Here is a 21,341-nt window from a genome sequence, read left to right as displayed (position 1 = left end):
TCGATGCCTCCCTCTGATGGGATTCCGTTACAAGGTCGCTCCCGCTGGTCTCGGAAATGTCCTAGGGTACCTCGGGAGCGCAGCCCGAGCCTTGGTTATGTATCGAACGTACCCATGGTCATCCCTCGCTCGGTGTCTGAGGTGGCTGTGAACCCTTCGGGGGCCAGCCTTTGAACCCCTGATCAGTAATGGGCGCGGAGCCCGAGTAGCCTGAGGCGGCCGTGGAACCCTTCCGAGGGGCCGACCTTCGAACCTCTGACCAGTAGTGGGTGTAGGGCCCACGCGATCTGAGGCGGCTGTCGAACCCTTCCGGGGGGCCAGCCTTCGAACCTCTGATCAGTAGGGTGGCTCGGAGCCTGGTTCCTTCACAGGGAAGGATCCTTTTCGGGGTATCCCCCTTTCCCGGTCCCTGTTGCAAGAGAGAGAAAGAGGAAAAAAAGGAAAAGGATACGAAATCGAACGACGCGGCGTACCTTTTTTGGCGCGGTTATTACGGCGAAGGCAAAGCGTCGCCTGCTTCTCCTGCCAGAGGCGCCACCTGTCCCGCCGCGGAGTTAATGCGACGGGGCGTGCGGTTGGCGGGGCGGCCGTTGCGCGTGCGCGAGCCGTTCGAGGAACGGCTGTTTCGCCTTGCGTTTTCGAATCCCGCGTCCGGTCCGGGCGGAACGTTTGAACCGGCCTCGCCATGGTCTTTATATACCCGGGAGAGGGTCTGGTGATGGTTCTTTGCTCCGCCTCCTGCCTCCCTCTTAGGTTTTCGCAACCCGAGAGACTTAGCCAGAGAAGAGGAAACCGCCCTTCCTGCCCCTTGCGCCGCCACCTCTTCCGCTCGGTGATGGCTGACCGGGTGACCATCATCTCGCCGCGCGACCCATGGCCTTTTTCCACGGTGACGGCGAGTGATCTAGAGGATCTTGTTGGTGAGGGTTTACTTCGCCCTCTCACCGATGAGCAGCGACCGGAATGGATCCCTCCTGTGGGCGGAGTCGCTTCATCCCCACCGCCGGGGTACGTCGTGAGCTTCGTCTCCTTCCACGAGCGGGGATTTGGTGTGCCGGCGAGCCGCTTCATGCGGGCGATCCTATACCACTACGGGGTGGAGTTGCACAACCTCAGCCCCAACTCCATCTCGCAGGCCGCCATCTTCGTAGCGGTGTGCGAGGGGTACTTGGGGATCGCCCCCCATTGGGATTTGTGGACCCATCTCTTTTTCGCGGAGCTTTTTGCCTCGCCGACGGGGGAGAGGAAGGTCCGCGCAGCGGTGCGGGCCGGCGGCTGCACCCTCCTGCTGAGGCAGTCGCGGGCGTCGTAGTATATTCCCGCCATCCTTGCGTCCTCGAACAAGGGGTGGCAGCGCCGGTGGTTCTACCTCCGGAATGACGGCGAGTTGCTCCCGCCGTTCTCCCAGTGAGTAGTCACCACCGCCACCGATGCTTGGCGCCACGGGACCCCGCACGAAAGACAAAAGAACCTCGAACCCCTTCTCCAGGCCTTGGAGGCGTTGCGGAAGGGGGGACTCACCGGTGCGGGAGTGATTGCCGCCATCCACCGTCGGAGGGTGCTTCCCTTGGCGGAGCGACGGCTGTCGCTTTGGGAGATGACACCGGAGGCTGACTTGGAGGGCTCGCGGATGTCCTCTGATCCTCTTCCCTTCGACGCCCTCCACGGGCGGGTGTCCGTCGCGTTGGGGAAGCCGGACCCCCATGCCTTCTCCCAGCTTTTGATGCGCCCCGATCAAGGGTGCGTGACTCTGGTGAGTGTCCGCTCCTTCCTTCTTCTTACATCGGGTTGCTCCTGGTTCTTACGATTGGGGTTTTCCCCCTTCTTCAGGAGGTGAGGTGGCACAAGCCTTCCCTACCACGGGTCCCGCAGGATGCGATGGACCGAGCAGCGCGGCGGGTCGCCGCGGAGGAGAAGAAGAAGAAGAAGGACGCGGAGAAGGCTCGGGCCCGCGAGCGGAGGCGGGCTCGAGACGCCTTGGAAAAGCTCCGTCGCCGGCAGGAGAGGGAGGGGCTCCCGAGGGAGCCGTCGCCGGAAACGCCCAACGGCGACGACGATGATGAAGATGATGACGAGGAGGACGACATGGCCGCCCGCCTTGGCCTCAGCCCCGACTTGGGGTTTGGCCAGGAGCCGTCAAGCCAGCCCCCGAGCGGGCTGATGCCGTCAGTCCCCGGAGTCGGGACGTCGGGGTCCCGGCCCGAGGGGCGGGGGCAACCCGAGAGGGTACCTGACCCCTCGGCTGGAGGAGCTGAGGCGACCTCGGGGGGCCAGGCTAGGGCGTCTGCTCCCCGAGAGCCGCCGCTCGCGTCGGCAGCGCAGGGGGGCGACCCTCAGGTCGCCGAGACAGTGCCTGGGCAATCCGCCCCCCGGGCGTCCAGGGCTTTCAAAGCAAGGGTGGTGCCGAAGTTGCCGGCGAAGCGGACCTCGGCGGCGGTTCCGGGGGTCGAGATCCAAGAGACTTCCCCCCAGGCACGGTTGATCATGGCCCGGAGCGGGTAAGTATCTCGGAATGTCTTCGTCCTAGCTTTTCATTCATATGTCCCGGCCGTGATTTTTCTTTTTCCCTCAGCAAGCGAAGCCATGGCCTGACCGACCTGGCGCCCCGGAAGGCCCTTAAGACGACGCCGGCCTGTGCGGCCAGCGCCGCTCCGAGCCTTGCCGTTCAGCCGACCTTTTCGCAAGGTGCTCCACAGCAGGGGGCCCAGGCGGCACCAGTCACCGTGGAGCGGGTTCCCGAGGCTGGCTCTTCTGCTGAGGCGGCCATTGTGATTGGGGAGGCGGCTGACGCGGACGTGGCCCCGTGCCCAGCAGACGTGCCGGCCATGCCGGCGCCTGCCGCTACTGAAGTCGCCGCCGTCCCAGTTGGGGGGCGACCGGACGCCGCCGACGTTGAGACGGCTGAGGCGTCGGCGCTCGGTGCCTCGGAAAAGGGGGGCGTGGGGACGCGATCCGTCCCGCCGGGCGGCAGCCTCGTCGCTGTGCGGCGGAGCTCCGAGGGCCGGCGCCAGCTGCTCCGGTTCCGGACCCGTGAGGCTTCGAATCCCGTCTTCGTTCTCGACGATGAACGGGAGGACCAGTCCTGGGATGAGCTCCGCGAGTGTGCCGAAGCAACGGTGGGGTCGCTCCGGTCGTCGCTGGAGGTTTTTTGCAGGGACGTCCCCAAAATCCTCCAGGTAACGGTTTCAAGCATACCTTTTTTTCTTTTGTGACCAAGGCGTCTTTCGTGACGCCCCGCCTCCTTCCCTCAGGATCTGACGGATCGGAGCGCCACCAAGTCATCGTTCATCCACCGCGAGGTCGACGTCTGGGGCTCGCTGCGATCCCTGAGGACCTCGCTCGTCGGGGCTACTGCGCGCCTCTCTCAGCAGGGTGCCGAGGTAGCGGACCTTCAGTTGCTCTGCACCGATCTGAGAGCCGAGGCGGCAGCGGCGCGCGCGGAGGCGGCCACGGCGCGCGCTGAAGCGCAACGACAGCAGTCGGAGTTCGACCAGGTCGTCCAGGAGCGGGACCAATCTCGGGGTCGGGCTGCCGAGGCCGAAGGCCGGGCCGAAACCCTTGCGGTCGACTTAGCCGTAGCCTAGGTTGCAGCCTCGGAGCAGCGTGCCCGAGCCGGAGGTGCGCCTTGGCCATCCTTGGTTTTCGTTCCTGCTTGTTTCCTCTGCTTGTGTTTGAGATCTTTCTTCTGGCTGTTCGCAGAGCTCGAGTCCGCCCTTGATGAGTCCGCCAAGGCGCTTGCCGAGGCGCTTGCCGGGGCGGCCGAGCAGAGGGAGGCCGACCACGCGGCCATGTCCGAGGCCGTCTCGGACGTTTACCGGGTCCTTGGCTCCGTCGACGTCCCCTCAGGAAGCTCCCCTCAAAGTCGCCTTCAAGCCTTGGGCGATCATGTGCGCGGTAGACTCCACGAGGCGCTACACCACGGCGTCAGGCGGGCCTTCGCTGTGCTCGCTTCCCACTACGTTGTGGACCTGGAGCGGGTTAGTGAGGGGTATTGCCTTCCCGACGAAGATGAAGCTGCCCTGGCAGAAGTCCAGCAGCTCGATGCGGTCGCCGCGGGTCCGAGCGCAGTGCTGGCGACCACCTTTGAGGCGGAGATCCTCCCACCTGCGCTGTCGCCGGAAGCCGAGATGGACTTTGCCGAAGGTGGGGACGGAGCTGAAGGCGCGGCTCCTTCCCAAGGCGATGCCTAACTCTGTTGGAACATTTTCTGTTGGATGCGCGTGTGTCTTTCTGAGGCCGTTGAGGCCTGAACACTTTGTTACCGTTGCATGAAGTCGTACTCCTCTTCCTTTTATTTTGCGTGTCCGGCTTTGCCTGTTAGTAACAGGGTGGCTTCCCCGAGTAGGGGTCACTTTTCGTGGCGGGTGACGAGTGAGGTGTCCCTAACCCGGAGGCATAGGAGTCCCTCGGCTCAGTCAGCCTTGCCACTTACATGCACCCACGTTCGCTCCTTGGGGCCCTACTTCTGACATAGCCGGGGGAACGCAAAAGCCTTTTTGATCGAAAATTTTGGATGCGGAGAGGTTCCCCAATCTTGACGCAGAGGGGTTCCCCCCTTTTAGCCCCCGAGGGAGGGTCGGGCTCTGCCGAGGCGAGGCTGACCCTTCCTTGACGACTAAGACTTGTGTGGGAGCGAGGTATACGAACAACTTGAAAACATCTTAAGGGTAGAAGCGACGTAGCTGTCGGATGTTCCAAGCGTTGTCGTAGACCTCGCCTTGACTGTTGGCCAGCTTGTACGTTCCGGGCTTCAGAACTTTGGCGATGACAAGCGGCCTTTCCCGGGGGTGCGTGTAGCCCCCGGGTGCCCCCAACAAGGGCTCGGGGTGCTGTGCGATGGTCGCGATCTTCTTCGGGTTGGCTTCGATGCCCCGCTTGTTGACGATGAACCCCAAGACCATGCCTCGGGGCACCCCGAAGACACACTTCTCAGGATTGAGCTTGACGCCTTTCGCCTTGAGGCATCGGAATGTCACTTCAAGGTCGGAAAGGAGGTCGGAAGCTTTCCTCGTCTTGACTACGATGTCATCGACGTAGGCCTCGATCGTGCGACCGATGTGTTCGCCGAACACATGGTTCATGCACCGCTGGTACGTCGCGCCCGCATTCCTCAAGCTGAATGGCACGGTGACATAGCAGTACATGCCGAAGGGCGTGATGAAAGAAGTCGCGAGCTGGTCGGACTCTTTCATCCTGATTTGATGATACCCTGAGTAGGCGTCGAGGAAAGACAGGGTTTCGCACCCAGCGGTGGAATCCACGATTTGATCGATGCGAGGCAGAGGGTAGGGAACCTTCGGACATGCTTTGTTGAGACATGTGTAGTCTACGCACATCCGCCATTTCCCCCCTTTCTTTCTCACAAGCACAGGGTTGGCAAGCCATTCGGGATGGAATACCTCTTTGATGAACCCTGCCGCCATTAGCTTGTGGATCTCCTCGCCTATCGCTCTGCGCTTCTCCTCGTCGAATCGGCGCAGAGGCTACTTGACGGGTCGGGCTCCGGCCCGAATATCCAGCGAGTGCTCGGCGACATCCCTTGGTATGCCGGGCATGTCCGAGGGACTCCACGCGAAGACATCGGCGTTCGCGCGGAGGAAGTCGACGAGCACTGCTTCCTATTTGGGATCGAGCCCGGAGCCGATCCGGATCTGCTTGGAGGCGTCGCCGCTGGAGTCGAGGGGGACGGCCTTAACCGTCTCCACTGGCTCGAAGTTGCCGGCATGACGTTTCACGTCTGGCACCTCCTTAGAGAGGCTTTCCAGGTCGGCGATGAGGGCCTCGGACTCGGCGAGGGCCTCGGCGTACTCCACGCACTCCACGTCGCATTCGAACGCGTGTTTGTACGTGGGGCCGACGGTGATGACCCTGTTGGGGCCCGCATCTTGAGCTTCAGGTAGGTGTAGTTGGGGACGGCCATGAACTTCGCGTAGCATGGTCTTCCCAGTACCGCATGGTAGGTTCCTCGGAACCCGACCACCTCGAACGTCAGGGTCTCCCTTCGGAAGTTGGAGGGTGTTCCGAAGCAGACGGGGAGGTCGAGTTGTCCGAGGGGCTGGACGCGCTTCCCGGGAATGATCCCATGGAAGGGCGCAGCGCCTGCTCGGACGGAGGACAGATCGACACGCAGGAGCCCGAGGGTCTCGGCGTAGATGATGTTGAGGCTGCTGCCTCCGTCCATAAGGACCTTGGTGAGCCTGACGTCGCCGATGACGGGGTCGACGACGAGCGGGTATTTCCCCGGGCTCGGCACGTGGTCGGGGTGGTCGGCTTGGTCGAAGGTGATGGGCTTGTCGGACCAGTCTAGGTAGACTGGCGCCGCCACCTTCACCGTGCAGACCTCCCGGCGCTCTTGCTTGCGGTGCCGAGCCGAGGCATTCGCCGCTTGCCCACCGTAGATCATGAAGCAGTCGCGGACCTCGGGGAACTCTCCTGCTTGGTGATCTTCCTTCTTGTCGTCGTCGCGGGCCCTGCCACCCTCCGCGGGTGGCCCGGCCCTGTGGAAGTGGCGCCGAAGCATGACGCACTCCTCAAGGGTGTGCTTGACAGGCCCCTGGTGATAGGGGCACGGCTCCTTGAGCATCTTGTCGAAGAGGTTGGCACCTCCGGGGGGTTTTCGAGGGTTCTTGTACTCGGCGGCGGCGACAAGGTCCGCGTCGGCGGCGTCGCGTTTCGCTTGCGACTTCTTCTTGCCTTTCTTCTTGGCGCCGCGCTGAGTTGACGCCTCGGGAGCATCTTCCGATGGGCGGCCCTGGGGCTACTTGTCCTTTCGGGAGATGGCCTCGACCGCCTCCTGGCCGGAGGCGAACTTGGTGGCGATGTCCATCAGCTCGCTCGCCCTGGTGGGGGTCTTGCGACCCAACTTGCTCACCAGGTCGTGGCAGGTGGTGCCGGCGAGGAACGCGCCGATGACATCCGAGTCGGTGATGTTGGGCAGCTCGATGCGCTGCTTCGAGAATCGCCGGATGTAGTCCCGGAGGGACTCTCCCGGCTGCTGCCGGCAGCTTCGGAGATCCCAGGAATTCCCGGGGCGCACGTACGTGCCCTGGAAATTGCCGGTGAAGGCTTGGACTAGGTCGTCCCAGTTGGAGATCTGCCCCGGAGGCAGGTGCTCCAACCAGGCGCGAGCGGTGTCGGAGAGGAACAGGGGGAGGTTGCGGATGATGAGGTTGTCATCGTCCGTTCCACCCAGTTGGCAGGCCAGACGGTAGTCTGTGAGCCACAGTTCCGGTCTCGTCTCCCCCGAGTACTTTGTGATAGTAGTCGGGGGTCGGAACCGGGTCGGGAACGGTGCCCGTCGGATGGCCCGGCTGAAGGCCTGCGGACCGGGCGGTTCGGGCGAGGGACTCCGATCCTCCCCGCTGTCGTAGCGTCCCCCACGCCTGGGGTGGTAGCCTCGGCGCACCCTCTCGTCGAGGTGGGCCCGACAGTCGCGGTGATGGTGCTCGTTGCCGAGGCGGCCCGGGGCCGCAGGCGCGGTGTTGCGCGTGCGCCCGGTGTAGACCGAGGCTTCCCGCATGAATCGGGAAGTCGCGGCATGAGGTTCCGAGGGGTATCCCTGCCTTCAGAAGGCAGAGCTCTCGGCCCGTCGAACCGCGGCACCTTCCAGGAGATTCTTGAGTTCCCCCTGGATTCGCCGTCCCTCGGTGGTCGATGGCTCCGGCATCGCGCGGAGAAGCATCGCTGCTGCAGCCAGGTTCTGGCCGACCCCACTAGATGCGGGTGGCGGCCTGTCCCTGACGTCGTTGGCGACGCGGTGCTGGAAGCCCTGGGGCAGATGACGTATTTCTCCGGCCGAGGGTTGGCCCGCCCATGCCTGCCCGACGTCCCGGCGGATCGGCTCAAGCGCTCCTTCTCCCTCGTCGAGCCTGGCCTGCACCCCGCGGATTTGCTCGAGCTGTGGGTCATGGCCCCCCGCTTGAACGGGGACCACAGCTAGCTCCCGTGGGATGTCAACGCGGGGCGCCAGCCTAGGGAGGTCATCGTCCTCTGGCATGCCGAGATGATTGCCTTCAGAGGGACCCCCTAGATCGACGTGGAAACATTCGCGGCTTGGGCCGCAGTCCTCGTCGCCGAGGCTGTGGCTACCGTCGAAACAGTCGGAGAGGCAGTAGTCACATGCGGTCATGAAGTCCCGCATGGCACTGGGGTTGCCAAGTCCAGAGAAATCCCAACAGATGCTGGGGTCGTCATCTTCCTCGGACCCAGAGGGCCCGTAGGTCGAGACGCCCGTCAGCCGGTCCCAAGGCGACCGCATGCGAAACCCCAGAGGGTTTGGACTCGCCTCTACGAGAGCGCCCGCCAAAGCGAGGTCGCTAGGCGGGTTGAGGCTGAATCCAAATGACGTGGGATGGGAGTCGGTCGGTACCTCTTGGTCGACGAGCGGCGATAAAGTCATGTCGGGGACTGACTGCACCGTCGCCTCGGGTACGAGGGTGACGTCCAGCAAGCTTTTCGCGAGCGCGCTGGCGTCGTCCGCTTGCTCGGGATTGGCGTGTCACGGGGGGACGGCGCTCGTCTTCGTCTTAAGCGCGAAGTCGATACTCGGTGCGCCCCTTGTTGGGGTGCCGGCACTGTCGACTCGCTCGACAGCCGACGAGGCGCTGCCTCCTGCTTGGCCTTGGTCGCCCTGCCTTCCCCTCCGTCGGCGGGGGAAAGGGCAGGATGAGCTCGAAGGCTGTTCTTCCACCACGCGGGGAAGACGTCGTCGATTCCGCCGCCGGCGGGCGGGCTGTCGGCCGCCATTGTCGTTGTCGCGCGACGGTGGAAGGAGTATCATGTCGTAGCTGCCGTCGAGGGACATGAACTCAAGACTCCCGAAACGGAGCACCGTCCCGGGTTGGAGAGGTTGCTGGAGACTGCCCATCTGGAGCTTGACGGGAAGCTGTTTGTCAACACGCAGCAGGCCCCTACCTGGCGCGCCAACTGTCGGCGTTTCGAGACCGGGGGGGTCCCTGGGCCGACGAGTGAATGTCGCCGCGTGCCCCAGCCCAGATGGGTCGAGCGCGAGGGCGAGCGCGAAGGGGGGAGAGCGAGGCGGCCGGAGACCGGCGTGAGAGAGGTGGGAATCCCGCGGCCTTCGTGTTCGTCCCGCGCCCAGGTCGAGTGCGCTTGCAGTAGGGGGTTACAAGTGTCCACGCGACAGAGGGAGCGAGCGGCCCCAAGCGAGCGCCTGTCTCGTCCTCGTCCCCGCGCGGCCAACCCTCTCTAAGAGGGCCCTGGTCCTTCCTTTTATAGGCGTAAGGAGAGGATCCAGGTGTACAATGGGGGGTGTAGCAGAGTGCTACGTGTCTAGCGGATGAGAGCTAGCGCCCTAAGTACATGGCGTTGTGGCAGTCGGAGAGATTTTGGCACCCAGCTGGTGTGATGTCGTGGCCGTTGGAGGAGCGATGGAGCCTGGCGGAGGGACAGCTGTCGGAGCGGTTGAGTCCTTGCTGACATCCTCTTGCTTCCGTAAGGGGGCTGAGAGCCGCCGTCGTCACTGAATACGCGGGGCGCCATCATTGCCTATCTGGCGGAGCGAGCCAGATGGGACACCGGTCTTGTTTCCTGCGGCCCGAGTCAGCTCGGGGTAGGGCGATGATGGCGCCTCTTGTTGACGTGGCTGGTCTGCGTCCTAGGTTGGGCGATGTGGAAGCTCCTCCGAAGCCGAGGTCGAGTCTGTCTTCCGTGGCCGAGGTCGAGTCTGAGCCCCTGGGTCGGGCGAGGCGGAGGTCGTAGGCTGAGGCCAGGGCGGAGTCCGAGCCCTGGGGTCGGGCGAAGCGGAGTTCGTCGTCTTCTGGGGCTGAGCCCGAGGCCGAGCCCTGGGTCGGGCGGAGCGGAGTTCGTCGTCTTCTGGGGCTGAGCCCGAGTCCGAGCCCTGGGTCGGGTGGAGCGGAGTTCGTCGTCTTCCGGGACTGAGCCCAAGTCCGAGCCCTGGGTCGGGCGGAGCGGAGTTCGTCGTCTTCTGGGGCTGAGCCCGAGTCCGAGCCCTGGGTCGGGCGAAGCGGAGCTTCCTATGGTGCCTTCGGCCGGGCCTGACTGCCTGTCAGTCTCACTCTGTCAAGTGGCACCGCAGTCGGAGTGGCGCAGGCGGCGCTGTCCTTCTGTCAGGCCGGTCAGTGGAGCGGCGAAGTGACGGCGGTCACTTCGGCTCTGCCGGCTGGGAGCGCGCGTCAGGATAAAGGTGTCAGGCCACCTTTGCATTAAATGATCCTGCGATTTGGTCGGTTGGTGCGGCGATTTGGTCAGGGTTGCTTCTTAGCGAAGGCAGGGCCTCGGGCGAGCCGGAAATGTGTTCGCCGTTGGAGGGGGGCCTCGGGCGAGACGGAAATCCTCCGGGGTCGGCTGCCCTTGTCCGAGGCTAGGCTCGGGCGAGGCGTGATCGAGTCGCTCGAATGGACTGATCCCTGACTTAGTCGCACCCATCAGGCCTTTGCAGCTTTATGCTGATGGGGGTTACCAGCTGAGAATTAGGAGCCTTGAGGGTACCCCTAATTATGGTCCCCGACACGTACTGTAAGCCTACACCTTCCACTGCCCCATAATAGCTGACATAGTACCTTCCGGACTAGGCGCCTAGAAGTCTGAACCTCGTACAGATTCAAGGGTCGGTCTCGAAACTAGGTTCAATAAGACCCAATTACATGATTCGGGGGATTGGATGTAGCAGGACAGGGGGGCCTAGGGTGCACTACAAAGCATCTACATATGGGTACGCCCCTCAAAAGGCTAGTGCACCATGGTGCTGGCAAAGGAAAGTCAAACTTTTAGGCCAGACGTTACTTTCTTAAAACCTCACATGCAACCCGATTTCTGTTATATTCATGAGCTCTGAATTATGCAACCAACATGTCGCTTAGTTTCAAATACTCTTTTATGATGGGTGAAATTCGAACCATAAGGGGCTAAGCCCACGGAAAGGACCACGTTCTCAAGGGTGGTACGGTGCCAGAGTAGCTGCTTAGCCTGGTTCTGTATCGTAAGCCTGCACCCTCCGCCACCCCAAAACAGTTGTCCAAGTACCAACAGTGGCGGAGCGTACAAAGAAATCAAGGTATGGCCATGGTTCCGTTCAGTGGCACTGTAGCTGGTAGTCGCGGCGCGAGCACAAACTTGTGCCTGGTGGCCGTATGGACGTGAGTTCGAGGATGCCTGTTGATCGCGACACTGCACACATTACACAGGAGCTGGAAAAAGTAGAGCGTCGGAGAGAACAAGCCATGAGCGGAGAATGTATTACGAACGGCCAAGCCAAGGTATGGCGCGCGCCATATCGCGCCATACCGGGCGCTCCGCCCCTGAGTACCAAGGACTCAGCCCCTAGAGGTTCGAATCTCGCCCTCACAAAAGGGCTGGTTTCCGAAAGTATGCTCGGCAGGATCTGGTTGCATACTTTGGAACTCATGAATGCAACGGGATGGAGTTTCCGTGGGTGTATTACTAAACACCAATCCTAAGTTACGTGCAGGGACATCCTTGGTTTGGATCGGTAGGCATGGGGGCGCAGGCTCGATGCCTCTGAGCGCCGTTGATGATCAACAAGTTCAAAGCAAAGCGCAGTTATGGCCCCACCTGCGGGTTCGTGAGCCTCTCCGGAGCTGGGGGGGTGTAGGGTCTCTCAGGCAACAAAAATCATGTGAATAATACCGCGCGACATTTACATTGAATCATCGGGTCAAATATCCACGGCGAACGTTGAAATGGGATGAGAAACGACCTAGGTGGGCACTGGCGTAAGGCCGGTTTCATGGTCTGAACCTAGGTAGCGGCCTGCACCCGTGAACAGAGGCTGAGCCGGAGTCTTGGAATGGAAAGGGTATTAGTTGTAACACATGATTCAGGTGTACCCACGAGTCGGGATTGAAGGATTGAGCCTCTTTGTTAGGGAGCAAACATGAACGTAGACAGAGTTACTCTAATGCTTAGGGTCCAGACCCTTCCAAGCCATGGAGGATCCAGAATCCATGCAAATGTTGAGGCACCACACCAGAATAACAAGCTTGTATGGCGTGGAGAAAGATTAATAAATATGTAGTATTAAAAGAACTTCCATTAAAACTCTAGCCTCCCCCAATTTACTTGAGACAAAAAAAACTGTTGTTGATTAAAAGAACTAGCATTTCTCTGATAGTACAGATGAAATAGGCATACGACTTTAGGCACGCAGCAAAAATTCAAGTACTAGGACCGCAATCAAATGATAAGTCTGGGACCAACAAAATCAACTGAAATGCTCTTGCCTGCTAACAATTTTCTATATATACAAAAAAAACACCACAGACTTCTGAACACACCAAGCTTGACTAAAAGAATCAAGGACGTGTTCAGAACTGAAGCTTGCACTGAGTATTTCCCTCAAGATGTTCCATTTTCCACCTTAACCTAAGAGCATTGTTCACTTCTCAATTTTACCTGAAACAAAAAATTATACATCATTGTGTCATGAAAAGGCTTGTTTAATTTAACAAATAAAATCATTGAAATCAAGACACAGAAGAGCTGAAAATGAAATCATCTGTCTGGGAAATTAAATAATCTGTTAGGGTGCAAAGTTAAGAAATGAAAAGCAACTGATTCCTTGTCATGTACGGCCACACATACGCCAGGCGTAGGAGAGCCCGCGATGTGCGCCGAGCTTAGCAGGCAGCAAAGGCACATGCGCAGCAGGTGAGTGGCTAGGATGGAAAGTAGCCATCTGATTGATTGCGCATGCAGCAAACATAGAAGGCGACCGCCTGATTGATTGTGCATGCAGCAAACATAGAAGGAGATTGGCTAGGAGAGAAAGTAGCTAGCTCATTAGTATCCTTCCTATTTTGATTAGATCTTCAATCAAGGAGAACCTTCTCCATTTGTGTAAACCGCCGGCTATATATAGCCATGTATGGTGGCACTTGGGAATCAATCAAGAATTACCTATCAAGTCTCTTCCTCTCTTCTCTAAACCGGCGACCAGGAGAACTTCTCCTGTCAACGGGTAGCTCGGCGTGGGGGCATAACCCTGCCGGCAACCACGGGTCAAGGCTACGATCTACGTAGCGAGGTCCTCCTACCTTGGGCAATACCGCCCTTGACAACCTGGTATCACGAAGCCGACGATCCTCGTCTTCTTCACAACCATCAACTTCCACCACCGCAGCCACTAAACAGCCCTCAACCCCACCCTCGCCCTTAGCCTCCACCACTTCCACCGGTCACTCCAACACCATGTCGGAGCCCTCCATGGCCGACCTCATGGAGATGATGAAATCCTGGCATTCGGAGCTCAAGCTGGAGATCAAGGAGATGAAGATCGAGATGGCTTCCTTGAAGGACAAGGCATCCTCGTCATCTGGCGTTGGTGGCGGCAATCGCATGGAGCCTCCTCGTGAACCGGATCGGCCCCCTAGGTTCCAGAAGTGGGATTTTCCCCGTTTTGACGGGAAGTCTGACCCGCGCCTCTTCCTCAACAAATGTGAGTCATATTTTCGTCAGCAGCGTACCATGGCCGAGGAGCGCGTCGGGATGGCGTCATACAACCTCGAAGACGTCGCCCAGGAATGGTTCATGCAACTTCAGGAGGACGAAGGCACGTCGTCGTGGGGACGTTTCAAAGATCTCATTGATCTACGATTCGGACCAGCGTTGCGCTCGGCGCCCCTCTTCGAGCTGACGGAGTGCCGACGCACCGGGACGGTGGAGGAATACTCCAACCGCTTCCAGAGCCTCCTCTTCCACGCTGGGCGGCTCGACGAAGCCCAGCGAGTCCAGCTCTTCACAGGAGGTCTGCTTCCACCCCTCAGCCACGCCGTCCGGCTTCACAACCCGGAGACGCTGGCCGCGGCCATGAGCCTCGCCCGACAAGTGGAGCTGATGGAGCTCGACAAGATGGCGGCAGCCCCGGCCAAGCCGGCGCATCGCGCTCTACCGGCCGCCATTAAACCTCAACAGGCGCCCCCACTCCTTGCGCTACCGGCACCACCAGCGGGTGCTGCGCCAGCCGCACGCGAGCGGCAACCGGGCCGTCGTCTCTCCGTGGAAGAACAGCAGGAACGCCGTCGGCTCGGGTTGTGCTTCAACTGCGATGAGCAGTACTCCCGCGGCCACAACCGCACCTGTCGCCGTCTCTTCTACGTTGAAGGCATTGAACTGGAGATGGCAGTCGACGCCGCGGGCGATGCTGTCCCAGCGGAGGAGGGCCCCATCTACTCCCTACATGTCGTGGCCGGAGTGCCAACCTTCGACACGCTACAGGTCCGAGCGTTCCTCGGGACCGCAGTGCTGGTCGCCCTCCTCGACACGGGATCCACGCACAACATCATCGGCGAGCGTGCAGCGTACCGCTCCGGGATGCACATCCAACCGCGCCCAAGGCTCACCGCCACCGTGGCTAACGGCGAGCGCGTCACTTGCCCGGGGGTCATCCGCGACGCGCCGATCAGGGTGCAAGGCGACACGTTCCACGTCGACCTCTTCGTCATGCCCTTGGCAGGTTTCGACCTCGTCCTCGGCACGCAGTGGTTGGGAACCCTCGGGCCCATCGTCTGGGACGTCGCCGCGCGGACTATGCAGTTCCAGCGCGAGGGACGCGCTGTCTGCTGGACCGGCCTCGCATCCTCAGACAAGTCGGCCGTCCGCGCAGTCACGGCGCCACCGACGGCGACACTACAGCTCCAGCCAGCCCAGGAGCCCCTCCTCGACGCCCTCCTTCACTCCCTCAGCCACGTCTTCACCGAGCCACGCGGTCTTCCACCCAAGTGCTCCCGTGACCACCGCATCATCCTCAAACCGGGAGCGTTGCCTGTGGCGGTCCGCCCGTACCGATACCCGGCGACACACAAAGACGAGCTCGAGCGGCAGTGCGCCGCCATGATCGAGCAAGGCATTGTCCGACGTAGCGACTCGGCGTTCTCCTCACCAGTACTTCTCGTCAAGAAGCCGGACGGCTCCTGGCGGTTCTGCGTCGACTACAGGGCGCTGAACGCGCTCACCGTCAAGGATGCGTTTCCGATTCCGGTGGTGGACGAGTTGCTGGACGAACTCCACGGCGCGAAGTTCTTCACCAAGCTCGACCTACGCTCGGGCTACCACCAGGTTCGGATGCGCCCGGGGGACGTCCACATGACGGCCTTCCGCACCCACGACGGCCTCTACGAGTTCCTGGTGATGCCGTTCGGGCTGTGCAACGCCCCAGCGACGTTCCAGGCTTTTGATGAATGACGTGCTGCGACCGTTTCTTCGTCGGTTTGTTCTTGTGTTCTTTGACGACATTTTGATCTACAGTAAGAGCTGGGGAGAACACCTTCGACACCTCCGCGTCGTCCTCGAGGAGCTCCAACGCCACCAGCTGTTCCTAAAACGCACCAAGTGTGCGTTCGGCGCGACGAAGGTCGGCTACCTTGGCCACGTCATCTCCGAGGCGGGCGTCGCCATGGATCCGGCCAAAGTCCAGGCCATCCGGGACTGGCCCACGCCGCGATCCACACAGGCAGTACGGGGTTTCCTCGGACTGACGGGCTATTACCGGAAGTTCATTCACCACTACGGTACCGTGGCAGCGCCATTGACGGCCTTGTTGAAGGAGGATGGATTCTCTTGGAGCGCAGGAGCCGCGGAGGCATTTGTCGCCCTCAAGGACGCGGTCACCTCGGCCCCCGTCCTCACCATGCCGGACTTCTCCAAGCCATTCATCGTTGAGTGTGACGCATCGTCCCACGGTTTCGGCGCGGTTATGGTCCAGGGGGGCCACCCCATCGCGTTCTTCAGCCGGGCTGTCGCACCCCGGCATCAAGCGCTGGCGGCTTACGAACGGGAGCTCATCGGCCTCGTCCTGGCGGTCCGACACTGGAGGTCGTACCTTTGGGGACGCTGGTTCATCATCAAAACCGACCACTACAGCCTCAAGTACCTGCTGGACCAGCGGCTCGCGCCGCTTCCGCAGCATCATTGGGTCGGCAAGCTCCTGGGCTTCGATTTCTCCGTCGAATATAAGCCGGGGTCAACCAATGTGGTGGCGGATGCCCTCTCCCACCGCGACACGCCGGACGATGGGGCGCTGCTGGCCCTCTCGGCACCGTGTTTCGACGTCCTGGACCGTCTTCGTCAGGCACAGCTCACCGATCCAGCCCTCACTGCCATTCGTGACGAGGTGCAGGCCGGCACCAAGCGCGCGCCGTGGGAGGTGGTTGACGGGATGGTCCAGTACGCGGGCCGGCTCTACCTACCCCCTTCTTCACCGCTGCTCCGTGAACTTCTCGCAGCTGTGCATGCCGAGGGCCACGAAGGGGTCCAGCGCACGCTACACCGCCTTCGACGTGACTTCCATTTCCCTAACATGCAGCAGGTGGTCCAAGATTATGTCCGGGAGTGCCCTACCTGCCAGCGCCACAAGTCAGAGCACCTACACCCGGCCGGACTCCTCCTTCCCCTACCAATTCCGCAGGGAGTCTGGACGGATGTGGCGCTGGACTTCGTCGAAGCCCTGCCCCGAGTGCGCGGCAAGTCCGTCATCTTGACGGTGGTGGACAGATTCAGCAAGTACTGCCACTTTATTCCACTGGCACACCCCTACTCAGCAGAGTCCGTGGCTCAGGCATTCTTCGCAGAGATTGTACGCCTTCATGGGGTGCCGCAGTCCTTGGTGTCGGACCGCGATGTCGTGTTCACCTCCAAGTTCTGGAAGGAGATCATGCGGTTGATGGGGACCAGTCTCCACATGACGTCGGCTTTCCACCCTCAGTCTGACGGCCAGTTCGAGTCGGCGAACAGGGTAATCATCATGTACCTGCGGTGCCTAACGAGCGATCAGCCTCGCCAGTGGCTCCAATGGCTCCCATGGGCGGAGTACGTCTTCAACACCGCCTACCAGAGCTCTCTCCGCGACACGCCTTTCAAGATCGTCTACGGGCGTGAGCCTCCGTCCATCCGGTCCTATGAACCGGGGGACACACGTGTGGCGGCAGTGGCTAGAACCATGGAGGAGCGCGAAGAGTTCCTCGCTGATGTCCGCCATCGGCTGGAACAGGCACAGGCTGTCCAGAAGAAGTATTATGACCAGGGACACCGCGCCGTCACGTATCAGGTGGGCGAATGGGTGCTGCTCCGTCTCCGACACCGCTCCCCTGCCTCCTTCGCCACTGACTCCACCGGCAAGCTGAAGCCCCGGTTCTATGGGCCCTACCATGTGCTGGAACTCATCAACGAGGTCGCTGTCCGCCTCGAGCTTCCAGCCCGCGCTCGCATCCACGACGTGTTTCATGCGGGCTTCCTCAAAAAGTATCACGGCACACCACCGCAGGTTACACCGCCACTACCCCCACTTCACCATGGGGCAGTCACCTTGGAGCCAGCTAGGGCCATCCGAACCCGGCTCAACTGCGGTGTACGCCAGGTGCTGGTGCAGTGGAAAGATCAGTCGCCTGCATCTGCGACTTGGGAGGACATGGACACTTTCACCGACAAATTCCCAACCTTTCAGCTCGAGGACGAGCTGCTTCTCGAGGAGCGGAGAGATGTCATGTACGGCCACGCCAGGCGTAGGAGAGCCCGCGATGTGCGCCGAGCTGAGCAGGCAGCAAAGGCACATGCGCAGCAGGTGAGTGGCTAGGATGGAAAGTAGCCATCTGATTGATTGCGCATGCAGCAAACATAGAAGGCGACCGCCTGGTTGAATGTGCATGCAGCAAACATAGAAGGAGATTGGCTAGGAGAGAAAGTAGCTAGCTGATTAGTATCCTTCCTATTTTGATTAGATCTTCAATCAAGGAGAACCTTCTCCATTTGTGTAAGCCGCCGGCTATATATAGCCATGTATGGTGGCACTTGGGAATCAATCAAGAATTACCTATCAAGTCTCTTCCTCTCTTCTCTAAACTGGCGACCAGGAGAACTTCTCCTATCGACGGGTAGCTCGGCGTGGGGGCATAACCCTGCCGGCAACCACGGGTCAAGGCTACGATCTACGTAGTCGAGGTCCTCCTACCTTGGGCAATACCGCCCTTGACATTCCTAATATAATAGGATAACTTATACTTCTTTTCAGTATGCAATATAATTGAAATTGTGAAAATCTAGTGTCAAAGTAAACTCGTTGGGAATAGGCTTTTCCATTTGTACACCGTCAGTCTTTGTTAAAAAATCATGCAGTTACCCTCTTGGAAGTACTCATAACATCAGACATCGATAAGAATATGTATTCATATCTTTCTTACCATTGGGTCATATTGTCCCATATTTGGTACCCATAATGGTATCCAACCAGTGTTATACTTCAGTTACCTACAATCCAAATTAGATGTCCCTAAAGATTGGATTTACCAAGATCACATTCCAGTATGCCAATATATAAGCCTAGTTCTGCATCATTATTTCAGCAAATCACCAAGAAGTCAACAACACTGTTTAATACAGAAATCAAGACAAATTCTCCACTATGACCATGTCTACAGTGCGAGTTGGTGAAGTTGGCAAACCATAGGGAATTAGGGACTCCAGAAAATATTGAAACCAACAAATCTGAGACCATAAAGAATCTGACCTTCGCATATAATGTGGTGTGCTGTAGATTCTATTGCAGATCCATGCAGGATCTATGCATCCAACAATGTATCTTGGTTCTTGCTTTCCAGCTTGTTACTTTCCTCCCTTATCACACGCTTGAAATTACTGAGTTCAGCAGAGTCATCACCATACACCATCTTGATGGTATCCACACAAGCACTGAAGACAACACTCTCAGATAAACCGAATCACCATTTTGAACATGAAGGAAGAGATGCATATACGTAATCCAGGACAGAATAGCAGACCTGCAAGCTTCCCGGTCAAATCTGCTGCGTGGCACGCCAAATAATTCATCAAAAATCTTTGGTTCCACCCTGCAGAAGGAAGGTCGGTCTACCATCGCAATACATTGGTCAGAATGGCACTGACTGAAATTTGCATCACACAAAGTTTATGGTACAAGCAGCATTATCGAGCCGTTAACAAGTAGCTACCTTGGTAGATGTTGCAGGTGCGGGTGGCCTTGTCGTAGTTAATGCACCATCCATCAGAGCCGATCATACTCCTGTACAGCTGCACGTATGATCAACATATTAGCATCTGTTGGTTGGTTAAGGCACAATAACAAATTCTACACTCCAGTCAACCGAAATATCGCATTTTTTATCAAGAAACGTTCCCTTTTGTTCCCTGATTCTCCAAAACGCTGCAGGTTTTGAACGGTGCTACCTGGAGGTCATCGGGATGGTCGGCGAAGATCTCGTCGGGAATAGGGAAGTCGGGCCCCTTGTCTAGCTTGCAACACGCACCGCACCCGCTCGCGCACTTCCACTTCACCAGCCTTTTCGCCTTCGCCTTCTCCTCCTGCTGCTGCTGCTGCTGCGTATTCCCCTTCCTCGCCTCGCCGCCCTCCGGCCTCCGCGGGCCGCGCGCTTCTTCCAGCTCCACCAAGCGGCTCTTCTTTCCCTCGCCCGACGGCCTCGCGCCGGACTTCTTCTTGCTGCTCGGGGTCTCGCCCTGCCGAGGCAGGGGCGGCGGCGGCGGCGGGCTCGGGGGCTTGGCCTCGCCCCGCCGCTGGCCCTTCCTCTTCCTTCCGCCCGAGGACAATGCGGCGACGGGGGCCAGCCGAATGGATATGGACCTGCTGCTGCTGGCGCCTGCGGACACCGCGGTGGATGCCGCCCACGCCGACGCCGCCCTGGCGCCGCGCAGCAGGAGCATCTTCGGTTTCCCCCTCCTCCCTCGCTTATCCCCGCTCCCTCTGTTTCCGCCCAAGGGCAAGCCCGATGACGCCTCTAACAGGGCTCGCAGTCCGGAAAAGATATCCGAATTCAGCCCAAGACAAGCATTGCAGGCCCAAATATCAGGAGGCTATCAGAGGCCCGTGATAGAATGGCCAGCAACTGAATTTTTTGTATACCGGATTATTACTTCATTTTAACCTAAGAACCTAAGAGAAATGCTTCACGACTTACCCATACGACAAAAAAAGATAAACGTTAATCTACGATTGTAATTGTCTCTTGTTCTCAACAAATGAATCATAAGTCATTAGATAACTCTAGTCGTACTTGAATCTACCACTGGAGTCGTACTTATAGCAACACTCGTAACCCAAGTTAAACATTTTTATAACTACACATAATTCATGGTGTATTTTAATGACACTAGTTTGGTATTATGAATAGTTAGATGAGTTGTTTCATAGTCGTAGTTCCTTGAGATTAAGTTACAATCCCCACTCAACAAGCGACATATTAAAAATCACGAAAATATGAAGTTCAACGATATCAACCTCCAAAACATGATCTAAATAATATTGGTTTTGTTGGATGTGCTATCATCAGTCTCCTCCAAAAAAAACTTCCAAAAAGATGACTCACGATGTGTCAAGCAAAAAAGGACAATTTTCAGGGATGGTACTATTTGGTAAAATGATCATATCATCTTTTAGAGAGTTTTAGTAATTGTTTAGGTAGTGTTGTCAAGATTTTGTATTAGAAATGTGGTATTTCTATTGAAAGTCGCCTAGAGGGGGGTGAAAAGGCAAAATCTGAAAATTATAAACTTTGAACACAAACTTCACTCGAGGTTAGCATTAGAACGAGTATGAACGAAATCGGAGTGTGGAAGAGTAGTTCTTGCCACGAGTTACTCAATTAATGCGGATAACTCTCGGAGCCAACTCAAAACGATCTCAAGCAAGAGAACTAATGAGAGGGGAGAGAAGAAGCAAATCGAAAAGAGTAATCAACGCAAGCACACGGTGATTTGTTTCCCGAGGTTCCACTTCGAAGAGTGTACATCCCCGTTGAGGAGCCCACTAAGGACGGGTCTGTTTCAACCATTTCCCTCTCTCAAACGGTCACAATGACCGATTGAGCTTTCTTCTCAATCATGGGGACACAAAGTCCCGCAAGGACCTCCAAACAAAGAAGTGGAGTCTCTTGCTTCTCGGTTACAACGAAGAGAATGGGGGAGAGAGTGAGAAACAATCAAAGCTCAAATGATCACAACACCTTGTAACTCTCAAATGTGTTAGCCTCTATGTCTCTCAAAACATAAATCAATCAATTGGGGCGCGGGAGTGGCTTTGAATGCTTGGAGATGTTGCACTTAATGTGTGGTATGTTGGGAAGGGCCTTTTATCTTCAATGTGATGGTTGGAGGGGTATTTATAGCCTCCAACCACCCAAATAGTCGTTGGAGAAAAGTGACTGAAAACAATCTGTGTAGTGGTGCACCGGACCATGAATAGTGTTAGTCCGGTGCGCCACCAGACCATGAAAACTGTTTGCGAAGTGGTGCACCGGACCGTGAATAGTGTTGGTACGGTGCACCACCATACCGTGAACAATGCTCTAACAGGTTATCGTTCT

The 21,341-nt window shown here is 58.4% G+C and overlaps 1 protein-coding gene across 2 annotated transcripts; it reads right to left on the bottom strand.

Annotated features, from left to right (window-relative positions):
• Positions 1–12,063: 12,063 nt before the first annotated feature.
• Positions 12,064–19,742, bottom strand: LOC100278751 (uncharacterized). Of its 2 annotated transcripts, none has more exons than NM_001151928.2 (5): positions 19,192–19,724; positions 18,957–19,035; positions 18,768–18,855; positions 18,497–18,678; positions 12,064–12,393 (listed from the first exon to the last, which is right to left on the bottom strand). In NM_001151928.2, the coding sequence occupies exons 1-4, from the start codon at positions 19,681–19,683 to the stop codon at positions 18,549–18,551; spliced, it is 789 nt and encodes a 262-aa protein (NP_001145400.1). In that variant the 5' UTR covers positions 19,684–19,724; the 3' UTR covers positions 12,064–12,393; positions 18,497–18,548. The 2 variants fall into 2 exon arrangements, with proteins under 2 accessions (NP_001145400.1, XP_020405326.1); XM_020549737.3 differs by lacking the exon at positions 12,064–12,393 and adding an exon at positions 18,000–18,237 and having other exon boundaries at positions 19,192–19,742.
• Positions 19,743–21,341: the final 1,599 nt, after the last annotated feature.

This window comes from Zea mays, chromosome 1 (assembly GCF_902167145.1).
Source record: "Zea mays cultivar B73 chromosome 1, Zm-B73-REFERENCE-NAM-5.0, whole genome shotgun sequence".
Classification (NCBI taxonomy): Eukaryota; Viridiplantae; Streptophyta; class Magnoliopsida; order Poales; family Poaceae; genus Zea; species Zea mays.
Note: the sequence above shows the minus strand (reverse complement) of the source record. Positions and strands in the feature narration are given on the sequence as shown.

Coding starts and splice junctions, on each gene's coding strand:
- LOC100278751 (XM_020549737.3), bottom strand. CDS start 19,683: ATGCTCCTGCTGCGCGGCGCCAGGGCGGCGTCGGCGTGGGCGGCATCC. Junction 19,036..19,191: donor ACCATCCCGATGACCTCCAG/GTAGCACCGTTC, acceptor TCATACGTGCAG/CTGTACAGGAGTATGATCGG. Junction 18,856..18,956: donor CACCTGCAACATCTACCAAG/GTAGCTACTTGT, acceptor TTGCGATGGTAG/ACCGACCTTCCTTCTGCAGG.